The sequence below is a fragment of the Aptenodytes patagonicus genome, chromosome 30, assembly GCF_965638725.1.
Source record: "Aptenodytes patagonicus chromosome 30, bAptPat1.pri.cur, whole genome shotgun sequence".
Taxonomy (NCBI): domain Eukaryota; kingdom Metazoa; phylum Chordata; class Aves; order Sphenisciformes; family Spheniscidae; genus Aptenodytes; species Aptenodytes patagonicus.
The window spans coordinates 759,278-783,995 of NC_134978.1; the positions used below are offsets into that span (position 1 = coordinate 759,278).

The 24,718-nt window shown below is 68.9% G+C and overlaps 4 protein-coding genes across 4 annotated transcripts in view; 1 reads left to right on the top strand and 3 right to left on the bottom strand.

The window, feature by feature from the left end:
- LOC143171716 (histone-arginine methyltransferase CARM1-like) overlaps positions 1 to 5,763 on the bottom strand; it is a 6,130-nt gene extending 367 nt beyond the window's left edge. The window contains exons 1-8 of the mRNA XM_076360738.1: positions 5,619 to 5,763; positions 2,481 to 2,606; positions 2,257 to 2,363; positions 2,056 to 2,160; positions 942 to 1,052; positions 460 to 637; positions 234 to 324; positions 66 to 147 (exon numbers count right to left, since the gene is read on the bottom strand). Coding sequence (XP_076216853.1) covers positions 66 to 147; positions 234 to 324; positions 460 to 637; positions 942 to 1,052; positions 2,056 to 2,160; positions 2,257 to 2,363; positions 2,481 to 2,606; positions 5,619 to 5,763 — 945 coding nt within the window. The remainder of the gene's footprint in view (positions 1 to 65; positions 148 to 233; positions 325 to 459; positions 638 to 941; positions 1,053 to 2,055; positions 2,161 to 2,256; positions 2,364 to 2,480; positions 2,607 to 5,618) is intronic.
- Positions 5,764 to 8,209: 2,446 nt separating this feature from the next.
- C30H19orf38 (chromosome 30 C19orf38 homolog) lies at positions 8,210 to 11,068 on the bottom strand. Its single transcript, XM_076360813.1, is given in 9 exon segments — positions 8,210 to 8,453; positions 8,456 to 8,592; positions 8,705 to 8,748; positions 8,916 to 8,943; positions 9,318 to 9,404; positions 9,526 to 9,606; positions 9,762 to 10,061; positions 10,174 to 10,275; positions 10,800 to 11,068. Coding segments are annotated over 8 exon segments (882 nt in total). The 5' UTR covers positions 10,214 to 10,275; positions 10,800 to 11,068; the 3' UTR covers positions 8,210 to 8,288.
- Positions 11,069 to 12,453: 1,385 nt separating this feature from the next.
- Positions 12,454 to 16,049, top strand: TMED1 (transmembrane p24 trafficking protein 1). The gene is made up of 4 exons (XM_076360748.1): positions 12,454 to 12,617; positions 13,122 to 13,219; positions 14,581 to 14,791; positions 15,716 to 16,049. Exons 1-4 carry the CDS (start codon positions 12,459 to 12,461, stop codon positions 15,932 to 15,934), a joined length of 687 nt encoding a protein of 228 aa, XP_076216863.1. The 5' UTR covers positions 12,454 to 12,458; the 3' UTR covers positions 15,935 to 16,049.
- A 1,733-nt stretch (positions 16,050 to 17,782) lies between these two features.
- DNM2 (dynamin 2) overlaps positions 17,783 to 24,718 on the bottom strand; it is a 35,569-nt gene continuing 28,633 nt past the window's right edge. The window contains exons 17-22 of the mRNA XM_076360739.1: positions 22,841 to 22,950; positions 22,300 to 22,411; positions 21,741 to 21,905; positions 21,024 to 21,256; positions 20,690 to 20,879; positions 17,783 to 17,950 (exon numbers count right to left, since the gene is read on the bottom strand). Coding sequence (XP_076216854.1) covers positions 17,783 to 17,950; positions 20,690 to 20,879; positions 21,024 to 21,256; positions 21,741 to 21,905; positions 22,300 to 22,411; positions 22,841 to 22,950 — 978 coding nt within the window. The remainder of the gene's footprint in view (positions 17,951 to 20,689; positions 20,880 to 21,023; positions 21,257 to 21,740; positions 21,906 to 22,299; positions 22,412 to 22,840; positions 22,951 to 24,718) is intronic.

Genomic DNA, 24,718 nt, shown 5'->3' on the forward strand with positions numbered 1-24,718 from the left:
GGACCGCCCTGATCCCCCCCCCCATTCCCCGTGTCGTCCCCCCCCCGCCCCCGGGGGCCGCTCACCACCACGGGCTGCCTGAAATACTCGTCCACGGCCGCCCCTCGGAGCGCGGAGAGGTCGACGCCGTGGAAGGACGGCTGGTACCTGCGGGAGACGGAGGACGCGTGAGGAGGGGGCGGCTCTGGCCCCCCCCCCCTGCCCCCCGGGGAAGGGGTCGGGGCCGGACTCACCAGAAATTGGCCTTGGTGAACTGCTCCATGTAGAGCTGCTCGTCCGTGAACGGGGCCAAGTGGACGTCGCCGATCGTCGGGAACATGTTCCCTGGACGGGGGAGCGGAGGGTCAGGTTGAAGGGGGGGGGGACGACGACGGACGACCCGGGAAGCGCCCGCTCCCCCTCCCCTGGACTCGTAGGGTCCGGCGGACCGGGAAAGAGCCCCCCCCCCCCGGCACTCACCGCTGGGTTTCAGGTATTTCTTGGCGTGGAGGTAACTCTCCAGCATCCGCTCGTTGAAGAGCATGTAGCCCATGGGCTCGGAGATGATGATGTCCACCTGCTCGGGCAGCGAGACCTCCTCCACCTTCCCCGGGATGACCACGATCCGGTCCGTCAGGTTGTTGCTCTTCACCAGCACCTTGCCCCAGGAAAAAAGGGGGCCGGGGTGGGGGGAAAAAAAACCACGGGACGGGACAGGACGACGTTCAGCGGGGAGAGGGGCAGCCCCACGGCGCGGGGAAGCCCCCCCGCAACAACCCCCGAGCTGCGCCGGCCCCGCGGTCCCAGCGCCGTCATCCCAGCGCTACTGGGTTGTACCGGAGCAGGGGCACGGCTCGAACCGGAGAGCCATCCCAGACGGGTTTGGTGCGAGGCCGCCGAGCTCGGCAAAGCCGAGAGCCGCCCCGGCGGCAGCGGCGGCGGCGGGCACCGGCGCCGCTCACCTCCGCGTGCTGGGCCATGGTGCTGGCTTCCACCGCGTAGATCTTCCTCGCCCCTGCCTGCGCCGCGAAGAAGGAGAGGATGCCGGAGCCGCAGCCGACGTCCAGGACAATCTGAGAGGGAGACGGTGAGGATACGGTGAACCACCGGCACACGTGCCGGAGCCGGGCTGCAGGGCTCTCATCCCACCCAGCTCCCAGCGTCCTCACCCCGGAGCCGGGATGGGGGTCCTCTGCCTCCGGTCCGGGGCACGGAGGGACGGGGAGACCCGGGGACCCCAAGATTTGGATTCCCAAGAGGGAGGGAAAACCAAGGCGGCGGCACCGACACGGCCCCTCCTGGGGGGGGAAAACCACCCCCCACCGCAGCGCCGATTGGCGGCAGAGCAAACCGGCTCCGGAGAAGGAACTGACCCCTGCAAGTCGTCACCCACCCGGCTGGAAGCGCTAATTAGAAGCTCCGGTAACGAGCTGGCGTGCGCACAGAGCCAGCCCCGCTCGGCAGCGGGACCCGACTGCGGCGTTATCCCACCTCGGCGCTGCGCCAAATCGTGCCGGGAGCGGTGGCATCTCCGAGGGCTCAGCCCCGGCCGCTTCCCAGCGCCGCGGAAAGAACAGGATTAAGAGCGCCGCGGCCGAGCCAGCGAACGGCACCCGAGCGCCCAAATCCTCTTTGATCCTATATATAACCCCCCCCAGTTAGGGGGATCAGCGGTGACGGTGTGGGAAGCCGGTTGTGCCCCGGTGCCGGCGGCTCCGGGGACGGCATCAGCCGGCGGCACACGGCCTTTGGCCGCTGTCCCTCCTCCCAGCGCTCGCAGCCGGCCCGTATTTTTGGGGGGATGTTAAGAATAAAACCACTACGAAGGAGTCGGGAAAGCACCGGAACAGATTAAAAGCGGGGAGGGGGAAATAGAGGGAGGAAAGACCAAAAAACCGCGGTGCCTCTTCCAGCTACCGGTGCGTAATGACCCTCCTGGCCGAGCGCGCGGGGCAATCCGGCGCGGCAGACCGAAGTCTGGCAACGGGAGCCGGTGCCGGAGACCGAAATGAGGCGCGTTTCACCAAAACTATCGTACCGGCCGGGGCGGTTAAGGCGGGAGGGCGCCCGGCTGACCTTGTCTTTGAAGTCGCTGTGGTTCTGCAGGATGGCTCGCTGGTAGGTGCCCGTCCGGACGTAGTCCTGCATCATGTTCTGCTGCTGGGACAGGTACCCGTAGAACTGGGGGGGGGGGGGCGAAATGGGACACAGAGGGACGCGGACGTCACCGGGATGCCGGGGCCGAACCCTTGCCGTCGGGCCGGGGCAGCCCCTCACCTGGAAATACTGCACGGCCGAGGATTCCTCCGTCCGCTCGCTGAAGACCGAGCGCTCCGTGTTGTGGCCTCGGCAGTTTTTCAGGATGTTATAAAAGGAACAGAAGTCTGGAGGAGACGGAGGGGGGGGGTTTAGCTGGGGACGGGGGGGACACGGGGACGGGACACACACACAAGGGTCCCGGAGAAGCCAAACCCCCCCCCCCCCCAGGGTGGGGGACGCACCGTTGGGGGTGGCGAACTGGATGAGGACGCTGTTGCAGCCCAGCGTGATGATGAAGGACTGTTTGCCCACGCGGCTGCACTCGGTCTCGCGGGACACGGAGCACTTGAACACGCAGACGTCTTCATCTGGGGGGGGGGGGCAGAGAGAACCAGGGGGGGGAGAGTGAGAGCCAGCAGAGCCCCCCCCCCCCCCCCCCCCCCCCGTCAGCCCCACCGGATCCTGCCGCGCTGGTGGGGCTCGGCCCAAACCTGCACCCCCCCCCCACCCCTTCGTGCCCTCCCTCGCATGAGACGGACGCCAAGGGACCGGGAGAAAACGTAATTAGCCTAATTAACCTCTGCGGCGGGGCGGGGAGGGGAGGGGAGGGGAGAGACAAACCCCTCGGCGCCGCCAAGGGGGTTTACGGGCTTTTGAGCAGCCAGAAATACAGACCGGTGCTGCTGCCCATCGCTGCCGGGACGGGGGGGACACCCCACCCCACCCCACCCACCCCCCCCGGCTCTGCGGGGACCCCCCGGCTCCCGGCGAAGCCGAGCGACGCCGTGAGGAAGGACGAGGGGAGACGGAGTGAGCTGCCCGCGGCCAAGCCGGGATCAGCGCCGGCCACCCCAGCCTCCCCATCGCGGGCGCTGCCGGCATCCGCACCGGCCTGCTGCCGCGGGCGTCGCGGCGTTCCCTCGTTAGCCGCTTTGAAGCCGGGGAGCGGCGAGCGGGTAATTAGCACCTCCAGCCAGCGCTGCCTTTCTCACGCGGCGCCCCGACAGAAAAACCGAACGAGCCGCTGCGGCAAAACCTGTTTTTTCCCCCCGGCATCTCGCTGCCGCCGTTGCCGGTCCCTCTCGTCCTGGCAGCGCCAGGCAGCCCTGCCTGCCGCCGGCCAGGTTCCCGGCACATCGCCGCTCCGGACCAGCCACGCGGTGCATTAAGTCGCCCGATTAATTTGGAGTGGCGAGAGGGAAACGAGCATGGGGGGCTTCCAGCCCCGAAGGAAACCCCGGCAGGGCCGCGGCAGCGCCCGCGCCGAGCCCGGCACTGCCCGCGGCGCCGCTCGGCAAGGCCATTAAATGCAAATTCCCGCCAGCCGCGTTAATCAGGCTGTCAGCCCGGGCCTCCGGGCTCTTTGTGGCCGATAAAAAAGGGCCGGCAGATGTGCCGGCGGCCGCCCCGGCGCTGAAAGGGCAGCGAGAGACCCCCGGCCCCGGCCACACAAAGGCTTTTCTGGCAAACGCCTGGAAAAGGGGGATGACGCCGGGGAGGGGAGGGGAGGGGAGGGGAGGGGAGGGGGGGGGGTGTGTGTGGATGCTGGCCGGCACGGGGTGACGAGCCGGACGTGGCAGCAGGATGCGGCGAGGGATGGAGAAGCCGCGGAGCCGAGGGTCGGCACACGGACAGCCTTCGGCGCCCGCCAGAAACCGAAATAACCTTCGGGCTCCACGCGAAGCTTCGCTCTCGGCGCTGGAAAAGTGGCTTAAAACCTTATTTCTGGTCTGAGGGGAGCGGGTCCGGCTCCCCCGCTCCTCCCGGCTGAGCCGCGGTGAAGCCTCGGCAGCCGGTGAGGAAACCCAGGCCGAGAAAGCGCCGGGCCAGCACCGAGGCAGAGGCAGGACGAGCCGCGGGCTCGGGGACGAGCCAGCCCCGCGTGCCTCAGTTTCCCCTGCCCCGTCCCACACCGCAGACGAGGCCTCCTCCAAACCCGGCGCGGGACGGCTGCCGCACATTAACTGCTTGCGCCAATCAATTAATATCACCGGAGCGGGTCGTTAGCGGGGAGGGAAGGGGGTCGGGTCGTTACTCCCCCCGCGACGGTGCGGCCGTAAAGCCGACGTCTCTGCCGGTAATCGCACGAAAACCGGGCCAGGCGCGGAGGATGGGGAGGCTCTGGCAGCACCGTGCCGGCACCGGCGCCGGCGTATTCCCAAGCTTCACCGAGCACAAAGCGCAGGAGCCGCCGGATTTGGGGAAGGGGCGGGGGGAGAAAAAAGAACCAAAAAAAAGAAAAAACCCCCCCGCGATTCTTGCGCGGAGACAAAGAAAACTCGGCTCCGACACCGCGCCCGCCGGCCGGGAAACGAGCCCCCCGTTACTTCATTAGCGGCCGCCGGAGAGACCCCTCCCCGGGACGGGCCAGCCGCCGCGGCGCCTCTAAAGTCACCAAATTCGGGCCATTTCGGGCTGGGGGGGGGGTGTGCGGGGGGGGGCCGGGAAATGAACTTTCCGCAGCCTCCGGCAAACGGCCGGTGGGACGGGGGAGCCCCCGGCTCGGCCGAGCCCCCCCCGGCTGCCGCCGCCGCCCTTTCCACAGCGGGGGGGGGGGCAGGGGGGGGGGACACAGCGCTGGCACCCTCCAAACGACACGGACCCACCGGCCCCCGAAGTCCCTGTCATGTCCCTCCCCCCTCCCAAACCCCCGTCACACCACCCCACGGCCCCCCTGCACCCAGGCTCCCCCCCCCCAGCTCCATCGACCCCGGCCCCCAGCACCCCCCCACCCACCCTAGAGGGCACCGAGCTGCCCCCCCCCCGCAGCCCCCCTGGTCCCCGTACAACCCCCCCAGGTCCCCCCACCCCATCTAAGCCCTACAGGCCCAGCCCCCCCCCCGCCTCCTTTCTGACCCCACAAGCCCCCGCACCCCCAAACTCCCCTGAGCCCCCCACGTCCCCACACCCCCCCCCCGCCCCCATCTAAGCCCTACGCTCCCAGCCCCCCCCAGACACTTCCAGCCCCCCCCCTCCATTCTGACCCCACAGACCCGCACCCCCAAACCCCCCCAAGCCCCCCATGTCCCCCCCCATGCACCCCCATCCCTATCCAAGCCCTACAGGCCCAGCCCCCCCCCCCAACACTTCCAGCCCCCCCCCTCCATTCTGGCCCCACAGACCCCGCACCCCCAACCCCCCCCTAGGCCACGTACCCCCCCCCGTCCCCATATCCCCCTCCCCCTCCCCCACGCCCCACGCTCCCAGACCCCCCCCCCCCCCCCGATCCCTTCAGCCCCCGCACCCCCCCCCAAATCCTCCCAGCCCCCCCCTTTCCCCCTCACCCCCCCCCCCAGCCCTCCGTGCCTCGGCCCCGCGGCCCCCCGCCGCCGCCGCCGCCGCCCCCCGGGCCGGCCCCCCGCCGCCCCGCCCGCACTCACGGCCGTAGAGCGCCAGGCCGGCGCTGTCGGGGCCGGTGCGGACCTCGAGGCGCAGCGGCTGCTGCTCCTGGTGCCGCTGGATCTCGCCGTTGGCGTCCCCGATGGTGAGGAGCCGCACGCCGGGGAACACCGACACCGCGGCCATCTTGGAGCCGCCGCCGCCCCCCGCCCCCGCCCGCGCCCGCCGGCACGCCCCGCCCCGCCCCGCCCGGCCACGCCCACCTCCCCCAGGCCACGCCCGCCCGCCCGCCGGCGGCGCGCCCCCTGACGGCCGGCGGCCGCGCAGCGCCGCCAACGGGGACCGGCACCGGGGGACCGGGGGCGGGACCGGCACCGGGTAAGGGGCAGCGGGGAACGGGGACCGGGACCGGCACCGGCACCGGGCAAGGGGCAGCGGGGACCGGGGACCGGCACCAGGGACCGGGGGCTGCACCGGCACCGGGTAAGGGGCAGCGGGAACGGGGACCGGGACCGGCACCGGCACCGGGCAAGGGGCAGCGGGGACCGGGGACCGGCACCAGGGACCGGGGGCTGCACCGGCACCGGGTAAGGGGCAGCGGGGAACGGGGACCGGGACCGGCACCGGCACCGGGCAAGGGGCAGCGGGGACCGGGGACCGGCACCAGGGACCGGGGGCTGCACCGGCACCGGGTAAGGGGCAGCGGGAACGGGGACCGGGACCGGCACCGGGTAAGAGGCAGCGGGGAACGGGGACCGGGACCGGCACCGGGTAAGGGGCAGCGGGGACCGGCACCGGGGGCTGCACCGGCACCGGGCAAGGCGCAGCGGGGACAGGGGGGTGCACCGGCACCAGGGGCTGCACCGGCACCGGGTAAGGGGCAGCGGGGACCGGGGACCGGGACCGGCACCGGGGACCGGGGGCTGCACCGGCACCGGGTAAGGGGCAGCGGGGACCGGGACCGGGACCGGGGACCGGGGGCTGCACCGGCACCGGGTAAGGGGCAGCGGGAACGGGGACCGGGACCGGCACCGGGTAAGAGGCAGCGGGGAACGGGGACCGGGACCAGCACCGGGTAAGGGGCAGCGGGGACCGGCACCGGGGGCTGCACCGGCACCGGGCAAGGCGCAGCGGGGACAGGGGGGTGCACCGGCACCAGGGGCTGCACCGGCACCGGGTAAGGGGCAGCGGGGACCGGGGACCGGGACCGGCACCGGGGACCGGGGGCTGCACCGGCACCGGGTAAGGGGCAGCGGGGACCGGGACCGGGACCGGGGACCGGGGGCTGCACCGGCACCGGGTAAGGGGCAGCGGGGACCGGGACCGGGGGCTGCACCGGCACCGGGCAAGGGGCAGCGGGGACCGGGACCGGGGGCTGCACCGGCACCGGGCAAGGGGCAGCGGGGACCGGGGACCGGCACCGGGGGCTGCACCGGCACCGGGCAAGGGGCAGTGGGGAACGGGGACCGGCACCGGGGGCTGCACCGGCACTGGGCAAGGGGCAGCGGGGAACGGGACCGGGGGCTGCACCGGCACCGGGCAAGGGGCAGCGGGGAACGGGGACCGGCACCGGCACCGGGGACTGGGGGCTGCACCGGCACCGGGCAAGGGGCAGCGGGGAACGGGGACCGGCACCAGGACCCGGGGACCGAGTACTGCCACCGGCACGGGGACTGGCACCGGGTACTGCCATCGGCACCGGGTACTGCCACCAGCACAGGGGACCAGGGACCGGGGACCAGGGACCGGGCACTGCCACCAGCACGGGGACCGGCGCCAGGCACTGGGGACCGGGTACTGCCACCGGCACCGGGTACTACCACTGGCACCAGGCACTGCCACCGGCACGGGGACCGGCACTGGGCACTGCCACCGGCACAGGGACCAGCACCGGGTACCGGGCACCAGGAACCGGGTACTGCCACCAACAGGGACCGGCACTGGGCATCCACACCGGGTACCACCGCCGGCACTGGGTACTGCCACCGGCACCGGGCAAAGGGCACCGGGTACCGGCACTGGGGACCGGGTACCACCGCCGGCACCGGGCACTGGGTACAGCCACTGGCACTGGGCACCGGCACCGGGCAGTGCAGGGGAACCGGGCACAGCCCCGGGCATTGCTACCGGCAATGGCACCGGGCACGGAGACTGGCACGGGGTGCTGACACCGGGAATCGAGCACCGGACACCGGGCAGAGACAGCACCAGGTAACGGGCACGGCACACGGCACCGTGTGGGCACCGGACACCGGGCACTGCCGGGCCACGCGCGCAGGGGGACACGGCCCCCATGTCCTGCACCGGCACCTGGCGGCAAACACCTTTATTAAAACCAGAGCCAGCTCTGGCGGCAGAGACGTCCTGGCACGGAGACACCGCGATTTGGGGCGCCCAGCCCGGCTCTGCCGCACGCCCGTGGCCTCCCCGGAGGCGAAGGTGCAAGGAGGAGGACGAAGGCCATTTGCCAGCTCTGGCACCAAACTGCCAGCGGCGCGTCAGCACCTCTCCCGTGCCGGGGGTCTTGCCGGCATCTCCAGGAAGCCCGCGGCACGTCCCCCGGCCGGCGCAGCGCCGTGGGGTGCCGGCGTCTCGCCAACCCAGTCCCTTCCCTTGTGGTCGTGCCACGGGGGCTCCTCGTGCTCCCGGCAAAAGGAGGAGCTGGGCTCTGGTGCCGTGGGGAGCGCCGGCAGAGACGGCGCCACCAGGGCTCACGCCAAGGACCTGAAGGTGCTGAAGTGGGGCGCTGCGGGGGGAGACACCCGGGGGTCTCTCTGGGGGGATGCCGGGGACATGCCGGTGCTGCCGCCGGCTCCCGGCTGCGTGTTCTTGCAGGGAGGGAAAGGCGGGGGTGAGCCGGGGCAGCCGCCGGCAGCCGGGCGAGCCTGTGCTGAGCCCGTGCCGCTCCGGCAGGCCGGTGGACCCCAAAGCCAACCCCAGCTGGAGCGCGGGGACCCCCCAGCCGCCCCCCACTCACCACGCCGACGGTGAAGCCGCAGTTGTCATAGGAAAGCTCTGCGGAGAAAAAAGGGACGGTGACGTTTTCAGGGTGCCGGGGGCTGGGGGAAGCGGGGCGGCGCTGGCTGCCGAGGGGGCACCGCCCCGGCACGGGGGGTCTGGGCCTTACCCGTGGTGGGGTACCGCGTTTCCGTCCAGCAAGACGCCTGCTGCCTGCAAAAACAAAGCCGGTGGCAGCGCGGCGGGCAGGGGCCCGTGCGGGCAGGGAGGAGGCAGCGGGGAGCCCGACGCCGCGGCTCATCCGGGGGGATCCCGGGGGGGGTCCCGGGGGGTTTTGGGGCCGGTTTAGCCGCGGAGGCGCCAGCCCCGGCCACTCTCACCTCTTTGCCTGCCGTCGCCTGGCCTCGGCTGGCAAGAGAGAAAACAGAGACGGGTGGAGGCGCAGCCGGGCTCAGCCGCGGGGGTGGCTGGAGCCGTGCGGTGACGCCGGGGAGGACCCAGCGGGTGCCTTAAACCCGGCTCGGGTCACCGCTCCCTAAACCACAACCCCCCCCGGGGGGTTCCTGCCGCCGGTGACTCGCCCGGAGCCGGTGGGGACACGGGAAGGGATCCGTCTGACGGCACCGGCACCGGCACGCTTGCCCCCGAGGTGGCACCGAACTGTGTGCCACCCCAGCGGGGAGCTCCGAGGTGCCAATCCCCGTCGGCACAGCTGGCACTCCCCGGTTACGGGCCCCCCCCGGGCACGGCCATGCTGGTGAGCGCGCCCGCACCCCACGTACCTCGCCAGGCCGCCGCCGCCACCGCCGCCAGCAGCAGCAGCACCAGGACGGCCACGCCGATGGCAACCGGGAGAAGCCAGGAGTGATCTGGAAGGGAAGAGAGGGCAGGGGGTCACCTGCACGGAAACCCCTGGTGTGGCCGCAGAGGGTCACCGGGAACAAGCCACCGGCGCTGCGGCCAAGCCGGGCGAGTCCCCCGTGCCGGTACCTTGCCGCAGAGTCATGGAGGTCGGCAGGGGATGGCCGGTCGGGGTGGCGGTGGGGGGATGACAGCCGGCGTCACCCGAGGCTGGGGAGAAACACGCCGGGTTTGGGTTGGCGGCGTTCCCGGCACACGCCCTCCGGAGGAGCCGTGTCCCGGTGGGACCCCGCGCCCCTCGCGGCTGTGGGGAAGGGAGGGGGGGTGCCGCCACCCGCCATTCCCCGGCGTCCCGCCGCCCGCACCGTTCACCACAATCTCCATGCTGAATGCCGACGTCTGCCAGGCACTGCCATTATAGCTCCGGTACCGGCACCGGTAGCACCGGGAGGCCGGGGTGGCTCCATCCAGGGTGAAATCAACCTTGTGCTGGTCCGGCTCGGCGGAGACGCTCTGCGCGGGGACGCCGGCGCCCGCTGCGAAGAGCTCGAAGGTGCTGCCGGCGTAGCTCCGCGGGGCGAAGCAGCTGATTTTCAGGGGACCCCCCTCCTCTTGGGAGAGGAGCCCGAGCGGCGGCGGGGAGAGCCTCGGCACTGCCACGGCTCCTGTGAGAGAAGGACAGTGAGCGGGGAGCCGGATCCGACCGTCGAGCGACCGGCATGGCGGCCAATTCCGGCTCGGCCAACCCAAACTCAGGCGGAGGCGAGGAAAACGTACCCGCCACGAGGAAAAGAAACTCCAGCCTCATCCTCCTCATCCTCCGGGGTCCGGATCAGGGAGGGCCCCGCCACGGAGACCCCGAGGCGCAGGAGCTCTCCGCTGAAAAGAAGAAAAAGAAGGAGGATTTTGCTCAAGACGAAGTTTCATCACCCAGGAAGGAAATGACAGAGAGTCCCCAAGTACAGAGCGGGGTTATTTTTCCCCCCCCATTGCGCAAAAAAGGCTTTTTCCACCCAATAACCAGAGCGATGCGAGCTCGGCTCCGCGTGAAAGCGGCTCCTCTGGCACGGGACGTGATTTCCCGGGGCTCGCTCCCCACTTATCACAACGACGTCATCAAAAAAAAAGAGGCATAAACAGGGAGTAACGAGGCGTCGCTCCGGACTGACACCCAACCGGGACCCCCACCCAGACCCTCGACGGGGTCGGACGGCTTGAAATGGCTCCTGCGGGTTTTTCTCTGGCACGTCCGGCTCCCGACGGCGCTGCCGGCCTCGGCGGGAATCGCTTTGTGCACTAATGAAAGGCAGCTGCCCGCGAGGCGGGAGAGGGCCCCGCGCGCGCAGCGCTTCGGGGCAGGAAGCGACCGGCGAGCCCGTGATCCGCGGGAGGGGGAGACGCACCTCGTCAGGGCTGACGATGCGGGCGCGAAACGAGGGGCCGCTCCCGGAATCGCCGATCCCGAGGGACGCGACCGCGCAGGCCAGCCCGGGGCTGTTGGGTGGGGAGAGCCAGGACGCAGCCGGCGGCAGGGACCGTGTGCCGGATGCTCCCGCCCGCTCGGCCCACGCCTGCTTCCTCCTGCGGCTGCCCCGAAACCGTGAGGAATCAGGGCTGAGAGGTCGGCCTGGGGCCGAGCAGCGGCCCCGGGAGGGCTGATGTGGCCCCGGGAGGGCTGATGCGGCCTCCGTGCCCCAGTTTCCCCGGGAGGGTGAGGCCGAGCCCCAGGATTGAGCCGGCGCCCTGCCTGGGGAGCAGCCCCGCACCCCGACATCGCTCACAGAGCGTCCCCCCAGCCTGCCCTCCAGCCCCTCAAACTGCCCCAAGACCTCCCAAATCTGCACCTAACCACCCGAATCTGCCCTGGGACCTCCCAAATCTGTCCCAGGGCCCCTCAGATCTTCCTCAGGGCTGCCCAAAACTGCCCCGGGAACCCCCAAATCTGCACCTAACCACCTAAATCTGCCCCAAGACCTCCCAAATCTGCCCCAGGGCCCCCCAAATCTGCCCCAGTCCCCTCCCAAACTGCCCCAGGACTCCCTAAAACCTCACCTAACCCCCTAAATCTGCCCCAGGGGCCCTCAAATCTGCGCCTAACCACCCAAATCTGCCCCAGGGTCCCCTAAATCTGCCCCAGGGGCCCTCAGATTTGCACCTAACCACCCAAATCTGCCCCAGGGCCCCCCAAATCTGCACCTAACCACCCAAATCTGCCCCAGGGCCCCCCAAATCTGCCCCAGGGCCCCCCAAATCTGCACCTAACCACCCAAATTTGCCCCAGGGCCCCCCAAATCTGCCCCAGGGGCCCTCAGATTTGCACCTAACCACCCAATCTGCCCCAGGGCCCCCCAAATCTGCACCTAACCACCCAAATCTGCCCCAGGGCCCCCCAAATCTGCACCTAACCACCCAAATTTGCCCCAGGGCCCCCCAAATCTGCCCCAGGGGCCCTCAGATTTGCACCTAACCACCCAAATCTGCCCCAGGGCCCCCTAAATCTGCCCCAGGGGCCCTCAGATTTGCACCTAACCACCCAAATCTGCCCCAGGGCCCCCCAAATCTGCCCCAGGGCCCCCCAAATCTGCACCTAACCACCCAAATTTGCCCCAGGGCCCCCCAAATCTGCCCCAGGGGCCCTCAGATTTGCACCTAACCACCCAAATCTGCCCCAGGGTCCCCTAAATCAGCCCCAGGGGCCCCCAAATCCGCCCCAGGCCCCACCGCGGTGCATTGTGGGAGTCCGGCTCCCCTCAGGGGGCGGCCGCGGCCCCCGGGCTGAGGCGAGACGATGAGGGGGCGGGCGCTGGTCCGCGCCGACCAATGAGAAGTTAGAACGCGGGGCGCCGGGAGGGAGCAGCCAATTAGCGGAGAGGATTCCGGGGGGAGGCGGGGCAACGCGGCGGCCGCGAGGACCCCGGGCCGCGGGCGGCCGAGGCGCCGCCTGAAGCCCCGCCTCGACGCTCCCGCCTCAGGCGCCCGCCGCAGGCACCCCCTCCGCCGGGTCCTGTCGCCCGGTGGCGGCGGCGGGGCGGGGCCTGCCTTAAAGGCGCCGCGCGGCGGAGATGGCGGCGCGGTGGCTGTGGCTGCTGGCGCTCTGGGCCGGGCCCGCCGCCGCCCCGCCGCCGCCCGACGCCGAGGTGACGTTCGTGCTGCCCGCCGGCCGCCGGGAGTGCTTCTACCAGGGCGCGCCCGGGAACGCCTCCCTGGAGGCCGAGTACCAGGTACCGGCGGGGGCGGGGCCTGGGGCGGGCCGGTACCGGAGGGGGCGGGGCCTGGGGCGGGCCGGTATGGGGGGGAGGGGGGGAGGCATGGCCTGTACCGGAGGGGCGGGGCCTGGGAAGAGCCGGTACCGGAGGGGCGGGGCCTGTACCGGAGGGGCGGGGCCTGTACCGGGCCGGTAACGGGAGGGCTGGGCCGGTAACGGGAGGGATTGGGGCCTGGGGTGGGTCGGTAACGGGGAAGCTGTACCGGGGAGGGTACCGGCAGGAGGAGGAGCGGGGGAAGCCGGTACCGGGGGGGATCCGGGGGTACCGGGAGAAGGGGAGGGGGGGAAGCCGGTACCGGGCCCGTACCCAGGTGTTCGGGGAGGTGGGAGGACCAGGGCCCCGGTGCCGGAGGGCGGGGGGGGGGGGGTGTCCCCGGTACCGAGGAGGGGGCGGGGCCGGGCGGGAGGGGCGTCCCCGGTACCGGTGGTTCCCCGGCGCCGCCATCCCCGGTTCCGGCAGGTGATCGGTGGGGCCGGGCTGGACGTCGACTTCTCCCTGGAGAGTCCCTCGGGGCTGCTGCTGGTCAGCGAGTACCGCCGCTCCGACGGGGCGCACACGTGAGGCCTCCCGTCCCCGTCCCCATCGTCCCCGTCATCTCTGTCATCTCCGTCCCCATCCCATCGCCGTCCTCGTTGTCCCCGTCATCCCCGCCCCGTCCCCATCGTCCCCGTCCTGTCCCCGTCCCCCCTGTCGTCCCTGTCCCCATCGTCCCCATCGCATCCCTGTCGTCCCCATCCCCTCCCCGTCCCCATCCCGTCCCCGTCCTCGTTGTCCCCGTCGTCCCTGTCCTGTCCCCGTCCCCGTCATCCCTGTCGTCCCTGTCGTCCCTGTCCCCATCGTACCCATCGCATCCCCGTCCCCTCCCCGTCCCCATCGTCCCTGTCGTCCCTGTCCCCATCGTACCCATCGCATCCCCGTCCCCTCCCCGTCCCCATCGTCCCTGTCGTCCCTGTCCCCATCGCATCCCTGTCGTCCCCGTCCCGTCCTGTCCCTGTCGTCCCTGTCGTCCCTGTCCCCATTGTCCCCATCCCATCCCTGTCGTCCCCGTCCCGTCCCCTCCCTGTCCCCGTTGTCCCTGTTGTCCCCGTCGTCCCCGTCCCCATCGTCCCCATCCCGTCCCTGTTGTCCCCGTCCCTGTCGTCCCTGTCCCGTCCCCGTCATCCCCGTCCCCTCCCCATCCCCGTCATCCCCATCCCCTCCCCGTCCCCTCCCCATCCCCGTCGTCCCCATCCCCTCCCCGTCCCGCCCCTGTCGTCCCCATCCCCTCCCCGTCCCATCCCCGTCATCCCCATCGTCCCCATCCTGTCCCCGTCCCCGTTGTCCCCATCCCTGTCCCGTCCCTGTCCCGTCCCCATCCCGTTGTCCCCATCCCTGTCCCGTCCCCGTCCCCTCCCCGTCCCCGTTGTCCCCATCCCTGTCCCGTCCCCTCCCCGTCCCCGTTGTCCCCATCCCCGTCCCTGTCCCATCCCTGTCCCCTCCCCGTCCCCGTTGTCCCCATCCCTGTCCCGTCCCCATCCCCTCCCCATCCCCGTTGTCCCCGTCCCCGTCCCGTCCCTGTCCCGCTGACCCCGCTCTCCTCTCCCCCCCCCGTTGTCCCCGTCCCCGTCCCGCTGACCCCGCTCTCCCTCCCCCCCCCGTTGTCCCCGTCCCTGTCCCATCCCTGTCCCCTCCCCATCCCCGTTGTCCCCGTCCCGTCCCCATCCCGCTGACCCCGCTCTCCTCTCCCCCCCCCGTTGTCCCCATCCCGCTGACCCCGCTCTCCTCTCCCCCCCCCGTTGTCCCCGTCCCGCTGACCCCGCTCTCCTCTCCCCCCCCGTTGTCCCCGTCCCCGTCCCGCTGACCCCGCTCTCCTCTCCCCCCCCGTTGTCCCCGTCCCGCTGACCCCGCTCTCCTCTCCCCCCCCCCGGCCCCGCCGCAGCGTGGAGCCCACCGAGGCCGGCGACTACAAGCTCTGCTTCGACAACTCCTTCAGCACCATCTCGGAGAAGCTGGTGTTCTTCGAGCTCATCTTCGACAGCGCCCAGGAGGAGGAGGAGGAGGAGGAGGAGGAGGAGGAGGAGGAAGGCGACGGCTGGGTGGAGGCGGCGGAGCCCGAGGAGACGCTGGACGTCAAGATCGAGGACATCAAGGTGGGGATGAGGTTCAACGAGGCCAAGCGTGAGGTCCTGCAGCCGGGTCGGTATCCGTACCGGCCGGGGGACGAGGGATGCGGAGCCGCCCCACGGAGGGGGGGGGGAAAAGCCGGACGCGAGCCAGCAATGCGCGCCGGCAGCCCGGGAAACCAACCGGATCCCGGGCGGCATCACCGGCAGCGTGGCCGGCAGGGCGAGGGAGGGGGTTCTGCCCCTCGACTCTGGCGACACACACACCCCCCCCGCCCCCCCGGGCAGTCCCACGCTTGGACCGGCAGCGTTAGCTTCACGGTTGGACTCTACGACCTCAAAGGTCTTTTCCAACCGAAAGGATCCCCCCCCTCCCCCCCCGCCCCGGAATTCCGCCTCCAGCTCCGGGTTCCGCAGCGCAGGAAAGAGCCGGAGCTGTCGGAGCGGGCGCGGAGGCGGCCACGGAGAGGATCCGAGGGCTGGAACCCCTCTGCCGTGAGGCCAGGCTGGGAGAGCCGGGGGTGTTCGGCCGGGAGAGGAGAAGGCTCCGGGGAGACCTTACCGCGCCTTTCGGTACCGATAAGAGCCGGGGACAGAGGCTCTCGGTCGGGCCCGTAGCCCCGGGCCGAGGGGGAACGGTTCCGAACGAAGAGAGGGGAGATTCAGACCGGACCCAAGGCCGGAATTCTTTACGCCGAGGGCGGCGAGAGGCCGGCCCGGCTCGCCCGGAGAGGCGGTGGGTGCCCCCTCCCTGGAAACGTTCAAGGTCAGGTCGGAGGGGGCTGCGAGCGACCCCATGGGGGCGAAGACGTCCCCGCCCGTGGTTTGGGGGCGGGGGGGGGTTGAACTGGATGAGCTCCGAGGTCCCTTCCCACCCGAACCGCCCCGCCGCGCCATGAGGAGGCAGCGGGGGTCGGCACGTCCGACCGGCGCCTCCCTTCCCGTCCCCAGGAATCCATCGAGACCATGAGGAGCCGCCTGGAACGGAGCATCCAGATGCAGACGCTGCTTCGAGCCTTCGAGGCCCGAGACCGCAACCTGCAGGAGAGCAACCTGGGCCGGGTGAACTTCTGGTCGGCCGTGAACTTGGGCGTGCTGGTGGTGGTGGCTTTCCTCCAGGTCTACATGCTGAAGAGCCTCTTCGAGGACAAGAGGACGGTGCGGACGTAGACGGGGACGCACGTGGGACTCTGCTCCCTGCCGGGACGGCGCCGGAGGAGGGACGTGCTCCCCTCCGGCTGCTGCTTCTCCCTCCCGGCCGGGATTAAACCTGCCCGGCTTTCTACCACGGTGTCTCCGAGCCGATGCGAACCCCAGGGGAGGGAGGTTTGGGGGCAAACCCCCCCCCCGGGATTTGATCACCGAAGGGCCTCGCGTACGCGTCCCTGAGCCTTTTAGGAAGGATTCCGTTTATTCTGGGCGCTGCGGGAGTCGCGGGGATGAGTCGCTGGGATCCCCGGGTGGTTTATAGGCTCAGCCAGAGCCCGGAGCTGGACAAACTCCTCGGAATCGCCTCCGCCGGGAGGGAAAAGGGCCCTGGAGGAGCCAGAGCCGGGAAGGACTTTGCTCAGGGAGAGGGTTCCCCGCTCTGGGAACCACCTTCCCCCCCCCCCCCGGCAGAGAGCGGCTCCGATATGGCACGGCCGGCGTCGTGGAGGTGGAAATGGCTGCCTGGAGGCTCGTCGGGTGCTGGAAGCTGCTCTCCCAAAGCCGCTGCCCTGCGGCTCCTCCGAGCGCCCGGGAAGGACCCACCGGGTCCCTCCGGCTTCCGGGGGGAAACCGGGACTTTCCTCGGCCAACGCGGAGCCAGGATTCCTCCCCCCCCCCCCCAGGGTCTCCCTTTCTGCGGCTCTCACAGATTCAGGGGTGCAGGGTTGGCCCTTCCTCCGCGGGAGGGGGCTGAACAGAACGGGGACGGGGCGTAGGGAGAACACCGAGCACGGAAAAACGCCCAGAAAAGGGAATTCAAGCAGCAACTGTCGCTCCTGGTGCCCGTAAACGGGGGGACGGAGCTGGGCTGGGGGAGACGGGGGAAGAGAGACTCCAAAATCGGGGTGAGCGCTGGAGGTGCTTTATGTGTCGCTGCCCCAGGAAAACGCCCCGGGGACACCCGCGAGGGGAGGGCGAAGGGGGGGGGGGGAGGGAAATCCCTTCGGCAACTGCAGAGTTGCCCGCAACTTTGCCGGTGCGGCGTCACCGGGGGCCGGGGCTGGTCCCAGGCCGGGGGGCGGGGGGGGGGGGGGAGAGAGGCCTTGTGCATCCCCGACGCCTCGTCCTTCGCCCCCGGCGCGGGGGCTGCGTCCCGGCTGAAGGCGTCCCGGTGGCTTCGGGATGGGGGGGATGTGGGTCGGAGCAGCGGGGCCGGCGGCGCTCAGAAGGGCCGGGGGGGCGCGGAGGGAGCCGGTCTCCTGGTGGCAGGAAAAAAAAGAGAAGAAAAAGAGCGTTTAGAGAGATCGGAGCTTCCCCCGTCTGCGGGGAGAGGAGGGGGGGGGCCCGGGCCAAGGACCCCCCCAGCGCAGTCGCTCCGGCCGTAGGAGAGCCCCTGAGCGGGGCCTGACCCCGCCGAGAGCCTCCAGCATCTCGGTGCGAGACACACACGCGCACACCCACACCCCCCCCCCCCCCTTTGCCCAAATCGCTTCCCCCCCCAGTTCTATCAGCCCCCACCAAGCCCCAGCCGGCTTCCCCCAGCTCCCTGGTTGGCGATCCACCCAGCCGGGGACTGCCGGCACTCGATCCCCCCCCGGCCCCTTCCTCCAGCTGCAGCCCCGGGAACAGCCCGTCCCAGCTGGCGGCTGCAGGATGAGCGGCTCGGCCGAGCGGTGGGAGCAGCCGGTACCGGCACGGCAGAACCAACCCCCGAAACTCCTCTGCTTGCCGCGCTGCCTGGCACCGGCGCAAGGGTCTGGGCCCTCGCTCCAATGGAAAAATCCACACACCCCCCCCCCCCCCCCCAAATCCTTCTTAGCGCCATGTCCGGCTGCCCTGGAGCCGGCCCCGCTCCCGGCACGTGCCGAGTCAACCCTGCACCGGGAGAAGCTCCGGCTGCCCCTGGGCCGCCTGGTCGCCCACCGAGGCCGAGGTCGCTTCAGGCGTCCGCCGCGACGGCGCGTCCCGCAGCACCATCCCGCGGCCGGGCCACGCTGCCTGGCGGAGGCCCGGCCGATGCATCCCTCGCTCCGGCCGCTGAGGGATAAATCCCACCGGGAAAACAGCCGGGGGCGGCGGGTGGAGGGGGGGGGATCGGGCTGGATCCCGTATCCCAGGGGTGACACTTGCGCACCCGTCCATCCGCCGGCACCGAGCGTTTCCGAGGGCAGAGAGCGGCCGGACCTCGACCGCACGGAAACGCGGCTCTGCCGCAAGCCCGGCGGTGGGGAACGGGGGGCTGCGGGGCCGCATCGGCCCCTGCCCCGCACGGGTCCCGCTCGCTCCGACCGGGATTTTCCGCTACAAGAGTTTTCTGCAGCCCAGGCGCTGAAAGACTCATCTAACTCCGGGGACCACCGCGCTCCGGCAGCCGGCGGCGCCCGCGGGCGTTACGCAGAGGATGGCTTCGGGTTGACGCAAATAATAAAGGTTTGGGGTTGGTTGTTTTTTTTTTTAAAACAGCCATTAGTGAAATCTCAGTTAACGGCACCGGGACGGAGACCGGCCGTGCTCGGCCGGGAGCGGGGCTGCGGCGGGGGGGGGGGGGGGCGGACGCCTGCGGCTGCCGTGAAATCCCTGTGTCCATCGTCGTCCCCCCCCCCCTTTTCATTTACTCTCAGGAGGTGGCCGAATCGCACAAGCAGCACAATGAGACGGTGGGCAACAGCTCCCTCAGCCTGCGGGGCAGCCCCCCGTGATTCCAGACCCCCCAAAGCCCCTGTGATTCGAGACCCCAAGAGCCCCCGTGATTCGAGACCCCCAAAGCCCCCGTGATTCGAGACCCCAAAGCCCCCGTGATTCGAGACCCCAAGAGCCCCCATGATTCGAGACCCCCAAAGCCCCCATGATTCGAGACCCCAAGAGCCCCCATGATTCGAGACCCCCAAAGCCCCCGCGATTCCAGACCCCCAAGAGCCCCCGCGATTCCAGACCCCCAAAGCCCCCGTGATTCGAGACCCCAAGAGCCCCCGTGATTCGAGACCCCAAGAGCCCCCGTGATTCCAGACCCCCAAGAGCCCCCGCGATTCCAGACCCGCAAAGCCCCCGCGATTCCAGACCCCCAAAGCCCCCGTGATTCCAGACCCCCACCGGCAAGCGGACACTGGAGGAAAAGGCAGGAGGGAGGAGGAAAGGGCAAGACCGACACCACCACAAAGCACCAGAGACTTTTCACCGGAAGATTTGTGTTTTTTTCCCTTTATTTTTTTAAATTTTTTTTTTTAGTTTATTAATAGGATACAGACCGGAGGCACTTACACGTTGGCAAACCGGAGGGAGCGGGGCGGAGCGGGCTGGGTTTTGGCCAGACGAGGTGAGCGAGGGGGAGGCCCCCGAGCCGCCGGCGCCGGCGGGGAGAGCGGGGAGGAACGGGAAGGGGCAAGCACCGGGGCCGGGGAGCTGGCGGCGGCACCGGCACCGGCCAGGGACCGGGGAGAGGGGGGGGCAGAGAGCTGCACAGAGCGGCCGCGCCGGGGATGCCACCGCCCCCCCCCCCCCCCAAACTCAGGGGGTGCCTGGCCGGAGGATCGGCCGAACGACAGCAGCCGGCGCGGCAGGCTGGGCTCGTTAATGGATTAATTGGGGGGGACGGGCCCCCACGGACACCTCGCCGCACAAGGGAGGGCGCGATTAAGGCAGGCAGCGCCGCAGCCCCGTCTCCGCGCTCCCGGCAGCCGGGCTGGGCTGGGGCCGGAGTCGATGTTTTTAAAAACCTACGTTATTGTTGGGTTGTGTGTGTGGGGGGGGTGGTTTTTTTTTTTCCTCTTTTTTTTTTTCCTTTTTCCTTTTTTTCTTTTTTTTTCCTTTTTATACAATTAATACAGTCTGTAAAAATATTTACAACCTCTGCTCCCGGCCAGAGCCCGGCGGGGCGGCCGGCTGCTCGGGGAAGGCACCGTTGTCTAAGGCAGCGGCAGAGCGGGCAGAGGCCGGGGAGGGGGACACGCACACACACACACACACACGCTGCGGACGCGGGGGGCCGAAGCACGGCTGGCTCGGGGCTTCCAGAGCAAAGCTCCCCCCATCGCTCCGGGCATCCTCCCAGGCACGAACCCCCTCCCCGGGACTCTGCAGCCTCGCACGGGATTATCGGGGGCGGCCGGATCCCCTGGGAAGACCCCGGCCCGGGCAGGGGGGGCTCGAGGCAGTGGGGAGAAACGCTCCCTCCTCCTCCTCCTCCTCCTCCTCCTCCTCCTCCTCCTCCTCCTCCTCGGGGCTGGAAAAAGCCGCTGCCGGCGAGGGGTCGTGGTGACAACAAACCGGGAGGTCACGGAGCATCGCTCCGGCACGCTCCCTGCCGCCCGGCCCCCCCCCCCCGCCGCGGGACCCACCTCCCCGCGCGTTATTCCAGTCTCTTTGGGTGTCACCGGCGGCCGAGGGCTGGGTCTGCGCCGCGGCGGGCGCTTTGCGGTGAGCACCGAGCACGGAGCGGGGCGAGGGCGGGCGTCGCGGAAGAAATACCTGAGGTTCGCTGCTGAGCCGGCACCTCGCGAGACAAGGACTACCTGGAGAGTCTGCTCCTGCTTTGCGGCGGATTAGATTTATTAGCAAATCGCTATCTGCGGCCCCATCATTTTCCATATATAAATTTTCCTCAAAGCTATAAAAACTGAAATATAGACTATGGTCAAGATTAGCAATCGACTTTGGGGTTTGGGAGAGAAAACCAAAAATCGCTAAGTTTTATATATAATATATTAATACAAAAATTCGGGGGGGGGGGGGGGGTGGGGGGAGAGGAGGAAAAAGGAGGAAGAAAGCGAATCGGCAGGCTGAGAAGGGGTCGTTATTAGCAGCGAAGATGTTCTGGGGTCCAGGGCGCGAGGGGATGGGGGGAGCCGCGAAGGAGGAGGGTCCCCCCGCGGGGATGGGGATCAGGGGCGGCCCCGGCGTTGGACCCCTGACGGCCGGCGGCCGGCCCGGCGGCAGGACGGCGGAGGGAGGTCTGCGCTGAGGCGGGGGGCTGCGGAGGAGAGAAAGCACCTCAGGGAACGGAGCGCTGACAGCCCGCAGCCCTCCTCTCCCCCAGGAAAAAGCCCAAATCCAAGTTATCCCGTCGTCCGCCCCACTAATCCCCGCCGGGCATCCCGTCCCCACCAAAACCTACCTGTGCCCGCTGCTCGTCTGCAGCCACGTGTCGTCCACGGGCGGGGGAACTGGCGTGGAGACGGTGCTGGTGCTGATATCCCCGATGATGTTCAAGGCCTCTTTCAGGGCATGGTACATGCGCAGCATGTCGTCCCTCCTCTGCGCCTGGTCGGCCGACTCCTCCATCAGGCTGTTCTGGTCGGCAGAGGAGTACAGGTAGGCCAGCAGCTCCGAGTGGATGAAATCCTTGGTCTAAAGAGAAACAGCGGGTGAAGGTCAGCCCCGAGATATGAAACCCAGTGGGTTGGTAGATGCAGGAGTAGGAGCTGGAGGACCCGAAGCCGCGGAGGCAGCAGGGGCTGGGGGACACCTCTCCCGGCTCCGGAAGGCGCGTGGAGCCCCAGCGACTCGGGACTCGCAGGACGGTTCAGCGTCCCCGGTTTGCTAGAACCAGGCGGGAGCGAACGCCAAGAATCAAAGCGCCTTCTCAGCAAAGCCGCTGCCAAGCAGCTCAAGCAGAAAGGCATAAAAATTAAGAACCGAAAGATCATCAAATCACATTGTTCGGTTCTAGCTCGGCGACGAGCGTGGCGCAGCCCATCCGACCCCTAACGCCGCGGGGGGGGGCCCAGGACTCCTCCCCGGCACGTGCTGCCCGGAGAACCCCGAAATCCCCGGCCCCAGAAGCTCCCTTCCCGCCCGAGGTTCCCCTCCGCCCCCGAGCGCAGCCACTCACATTGTTTATCATGAGGTGCATTATCGTCTTTGGCATGAGGTCCCGGATGGACTTGTTGATGATGCCGACGTAGGAGTCGACAAGGTTGCGGATGGTTTCCACCTGGCGCTCCAGCTGAGGGTCCATGGAGAAGGTGTTCTCCTGGGCGCCGTCCTCGTTCTCAGTCTGCTCAGGGAAAGCAGGGCACAAGTTACTGTCGGGATCCGACAGACCCGGAAAGAAACCCCTCTGCTCCACACTTATTCCCTGTCCCTTCCACCTATTTCCATCCTACGCGGGTGCTTTTTGAACAAAGAGTTTATTTCGTAGCCCGGAAGGAAGGGCTAGATCCATCAGCTGGGCAGCACACGCTAACGCTGCGTTATAAAGTTCGTCCTCTTCTGCGATACCACGGCATTTTCCAGGGTATCCGAGAACCTACTGTGACACACCGGGACCCAAGCCAAGAGCTCCCGAGTCTGAAGGCTCCTCTGGCAGCCTCTCCCCGGGCTGGTCTCAGACAGCACCCCTCGGCCAGCCTGCTCCGGGAGGGCTCGGACAAGTCAGAGGGAGTGTTTACTTGGTCTTTCTCTGGGTAAACTCCCGCTCGGAGGAAGGAGGCTTTCCAGCTGTCCACGTCTTCTTGGGAGTCGCAGGCCAGCTCAATCTGACGGAGATCTTTGTACACGTTCCTAGGGGAGAAGGAGCAGAGCCGGGGGTGAGGACCACGGAGGGCGACCGGGAGGAGGGGTCGGGGACGGGAGGCTCGGCAGAGCACTGGCGAGGCCGCCAGCACCACGAGCCCTCAACACCAGGGAGCCCGAGGAAGCCTGAAATCCCTCCAGAACGTGTATATAAATATTGGCAGCTGCTGCTTCCTCTGGAGAAATACTCCCCCACCAGACCGCAGATGCTCCTGCCTCGGAGCACGACACCAAACGGACGGGGAAGCCGGATGCACGGCCTGGGTTTGGACCAGCAACGACCGAGGGAAGGGCAAAACCATCAGCCCATCAACCACGGAGCGCGTTCGGCAGCGTTTTGAGCCTGGTGCGATACCCAGAGAGCGAAGGGATTTCGGGAGGTACCCGGGCACCACCGCCCCTGCTCACAGCCCTTACCTTTGCTCTGTGTTGAAGATGGCAAAGACGTGCTTGGTAGACATAAATCCCTTCTCCACGTCCCTGATTTTCAAATTATCCAAAGGCAACATGTATTTCTTCTCCTTCTCCTGGAAGAGGGGACAAGAGGAAGGGAGGGATGAGAGCGAGCGAGCACGGCGGTGCTTTGCTAATGCTAATTAGACATCCCGAGCAGAATGAAAACCCAGCCCCTGGAAACACAGCGGGGATCAGAGCTCCTGCGACCGAGGGGCAGCGACTTCCCCAAGCTCACGCCGGAGAAGGGCCACCAAGACACGCTTTTCGGCTCGGCTCGGCCCGCAGCACGCGGTCCCCTGACCGAAGCCAAGAGCTTTACCTGGGAGGGAGCAATCTGCCTCCCCAGGAGCCTCCCCCCGAAGCAGCAGCGCTCCGGATTGCGGCTCCGGCACAAGAACGGACCGTGACTCCCTTTCGGTGCTGCTCTGGCTACCTGGCTTCCCTTGCCTTTCCAAGGACGCATCCGGCAGCGCCAAAGACGCCACTGGAGAAAGGGATTTGGTCCCTCCAGCTCTGCGGGCAGCTCCAGGACGCTGCCCGACGGCAGCCCTGCCTGCGCCGTAGCTGCCCTCCCTTGGCACGGGATGGGGCCGGCTCCACCAGAGCCCACCCCGCCGCCTCTGTGGGGCCCCAGGAATTCCCCCCCCCCCGCCCCGGTGCCCGTCCCTGCCGGAGGGGATGGTTGGAAGGAGCCGGGGCCTCCAGTCTGGCACGAAGACGGCTGCTAATTTAAGAGGCTGCTCTCCAGCCCCGCCGAGGGGCCACCCAGCCGAGTCGCTGCCGAAACGCCACATCTGGAATTGTTTAGAACAGCTCCAGCTCCACTTTGTCTCCAGATGCTGCGCACACGGTCCCAAAAAGTGACGTTCGCCTTTGTAGAGAGGCCACGAACCCAAAGCCTTCCCCCCCCCCCCCCCCCCCGCCCCCCTTCCACCGCCGCCCCACACTCCTCCTCATGATTTCCTGAAAAACCCACAACTTTTTTCCAGACTGGATTCGGTTGCAAGGACTTTGCCACGTCAGAAGAGAGACAAAGCAGTTTCCTTTCGCCCATCGGGCTTCTCTCCTTATTAAAAAAAAAAAAAAAAAAACAAAACAAACAAAAAACCCGGGAGGGGGAGAAATTAAAAATAAAAACCACCCCCGTGGATGCCGTGGGAAGCCGGAGACTCCAGCCCAGCCTGCCCAGTGTTCAGACTACCTGTTCAGGAGGGTTTAAAGTTGTACAGTAGTCTGCACATTGGTTAGATCGGGTTTGGCCGAGCAGCGCCCCAGCAGCGCCCCAGCAGCCGCAAGGTAAGGGGGGGGGGGGGGAGGGGGGGGGGGAGCGAGCCCGGATTCGGCCCTTTTCGGGGAGATTAAATAGATTTTGCTCCGACTCGTGGAGACGGCGTGGTTTTGGGGTTTTGGGGGGTTTTTTTTTGCCTTCGCGGCGCGAGCGGGAGGGCAGAGCCAAGGCGGGGGGGAGCCCGGCCGGGCAGCGCTCCCCACGCTTCCCCCCCTTGCAGCGGGGAGGCGAGAGGGTGGGCTGCGTCCCCCCAGCATCCCCCCCACCACCACCCCGCCAAGACCCCAGGGTGCTGGGTGCCGGCTTAGCAGCTCTCAGCGGTTCATTTTTTAACGGCAGGGGCTTGGGGGGGGGGTGGGGGGGTGGCGGTAGGGGGGCAGGGAGAGCTGGGCTTGCAGAAGACAGAGCCTCATTCATCCCCGGCCGGCTGGTTCTCATTACCCGCCACGGAGGGGCCAGACGTGCCCCCCGAGAGGCCTCCGTGCAGGAAACCAGGGGAGCACCGGCGGGCTCCGAGGGGAGGGGGGGGAAGCACGCCGGAGGGAGGTTTA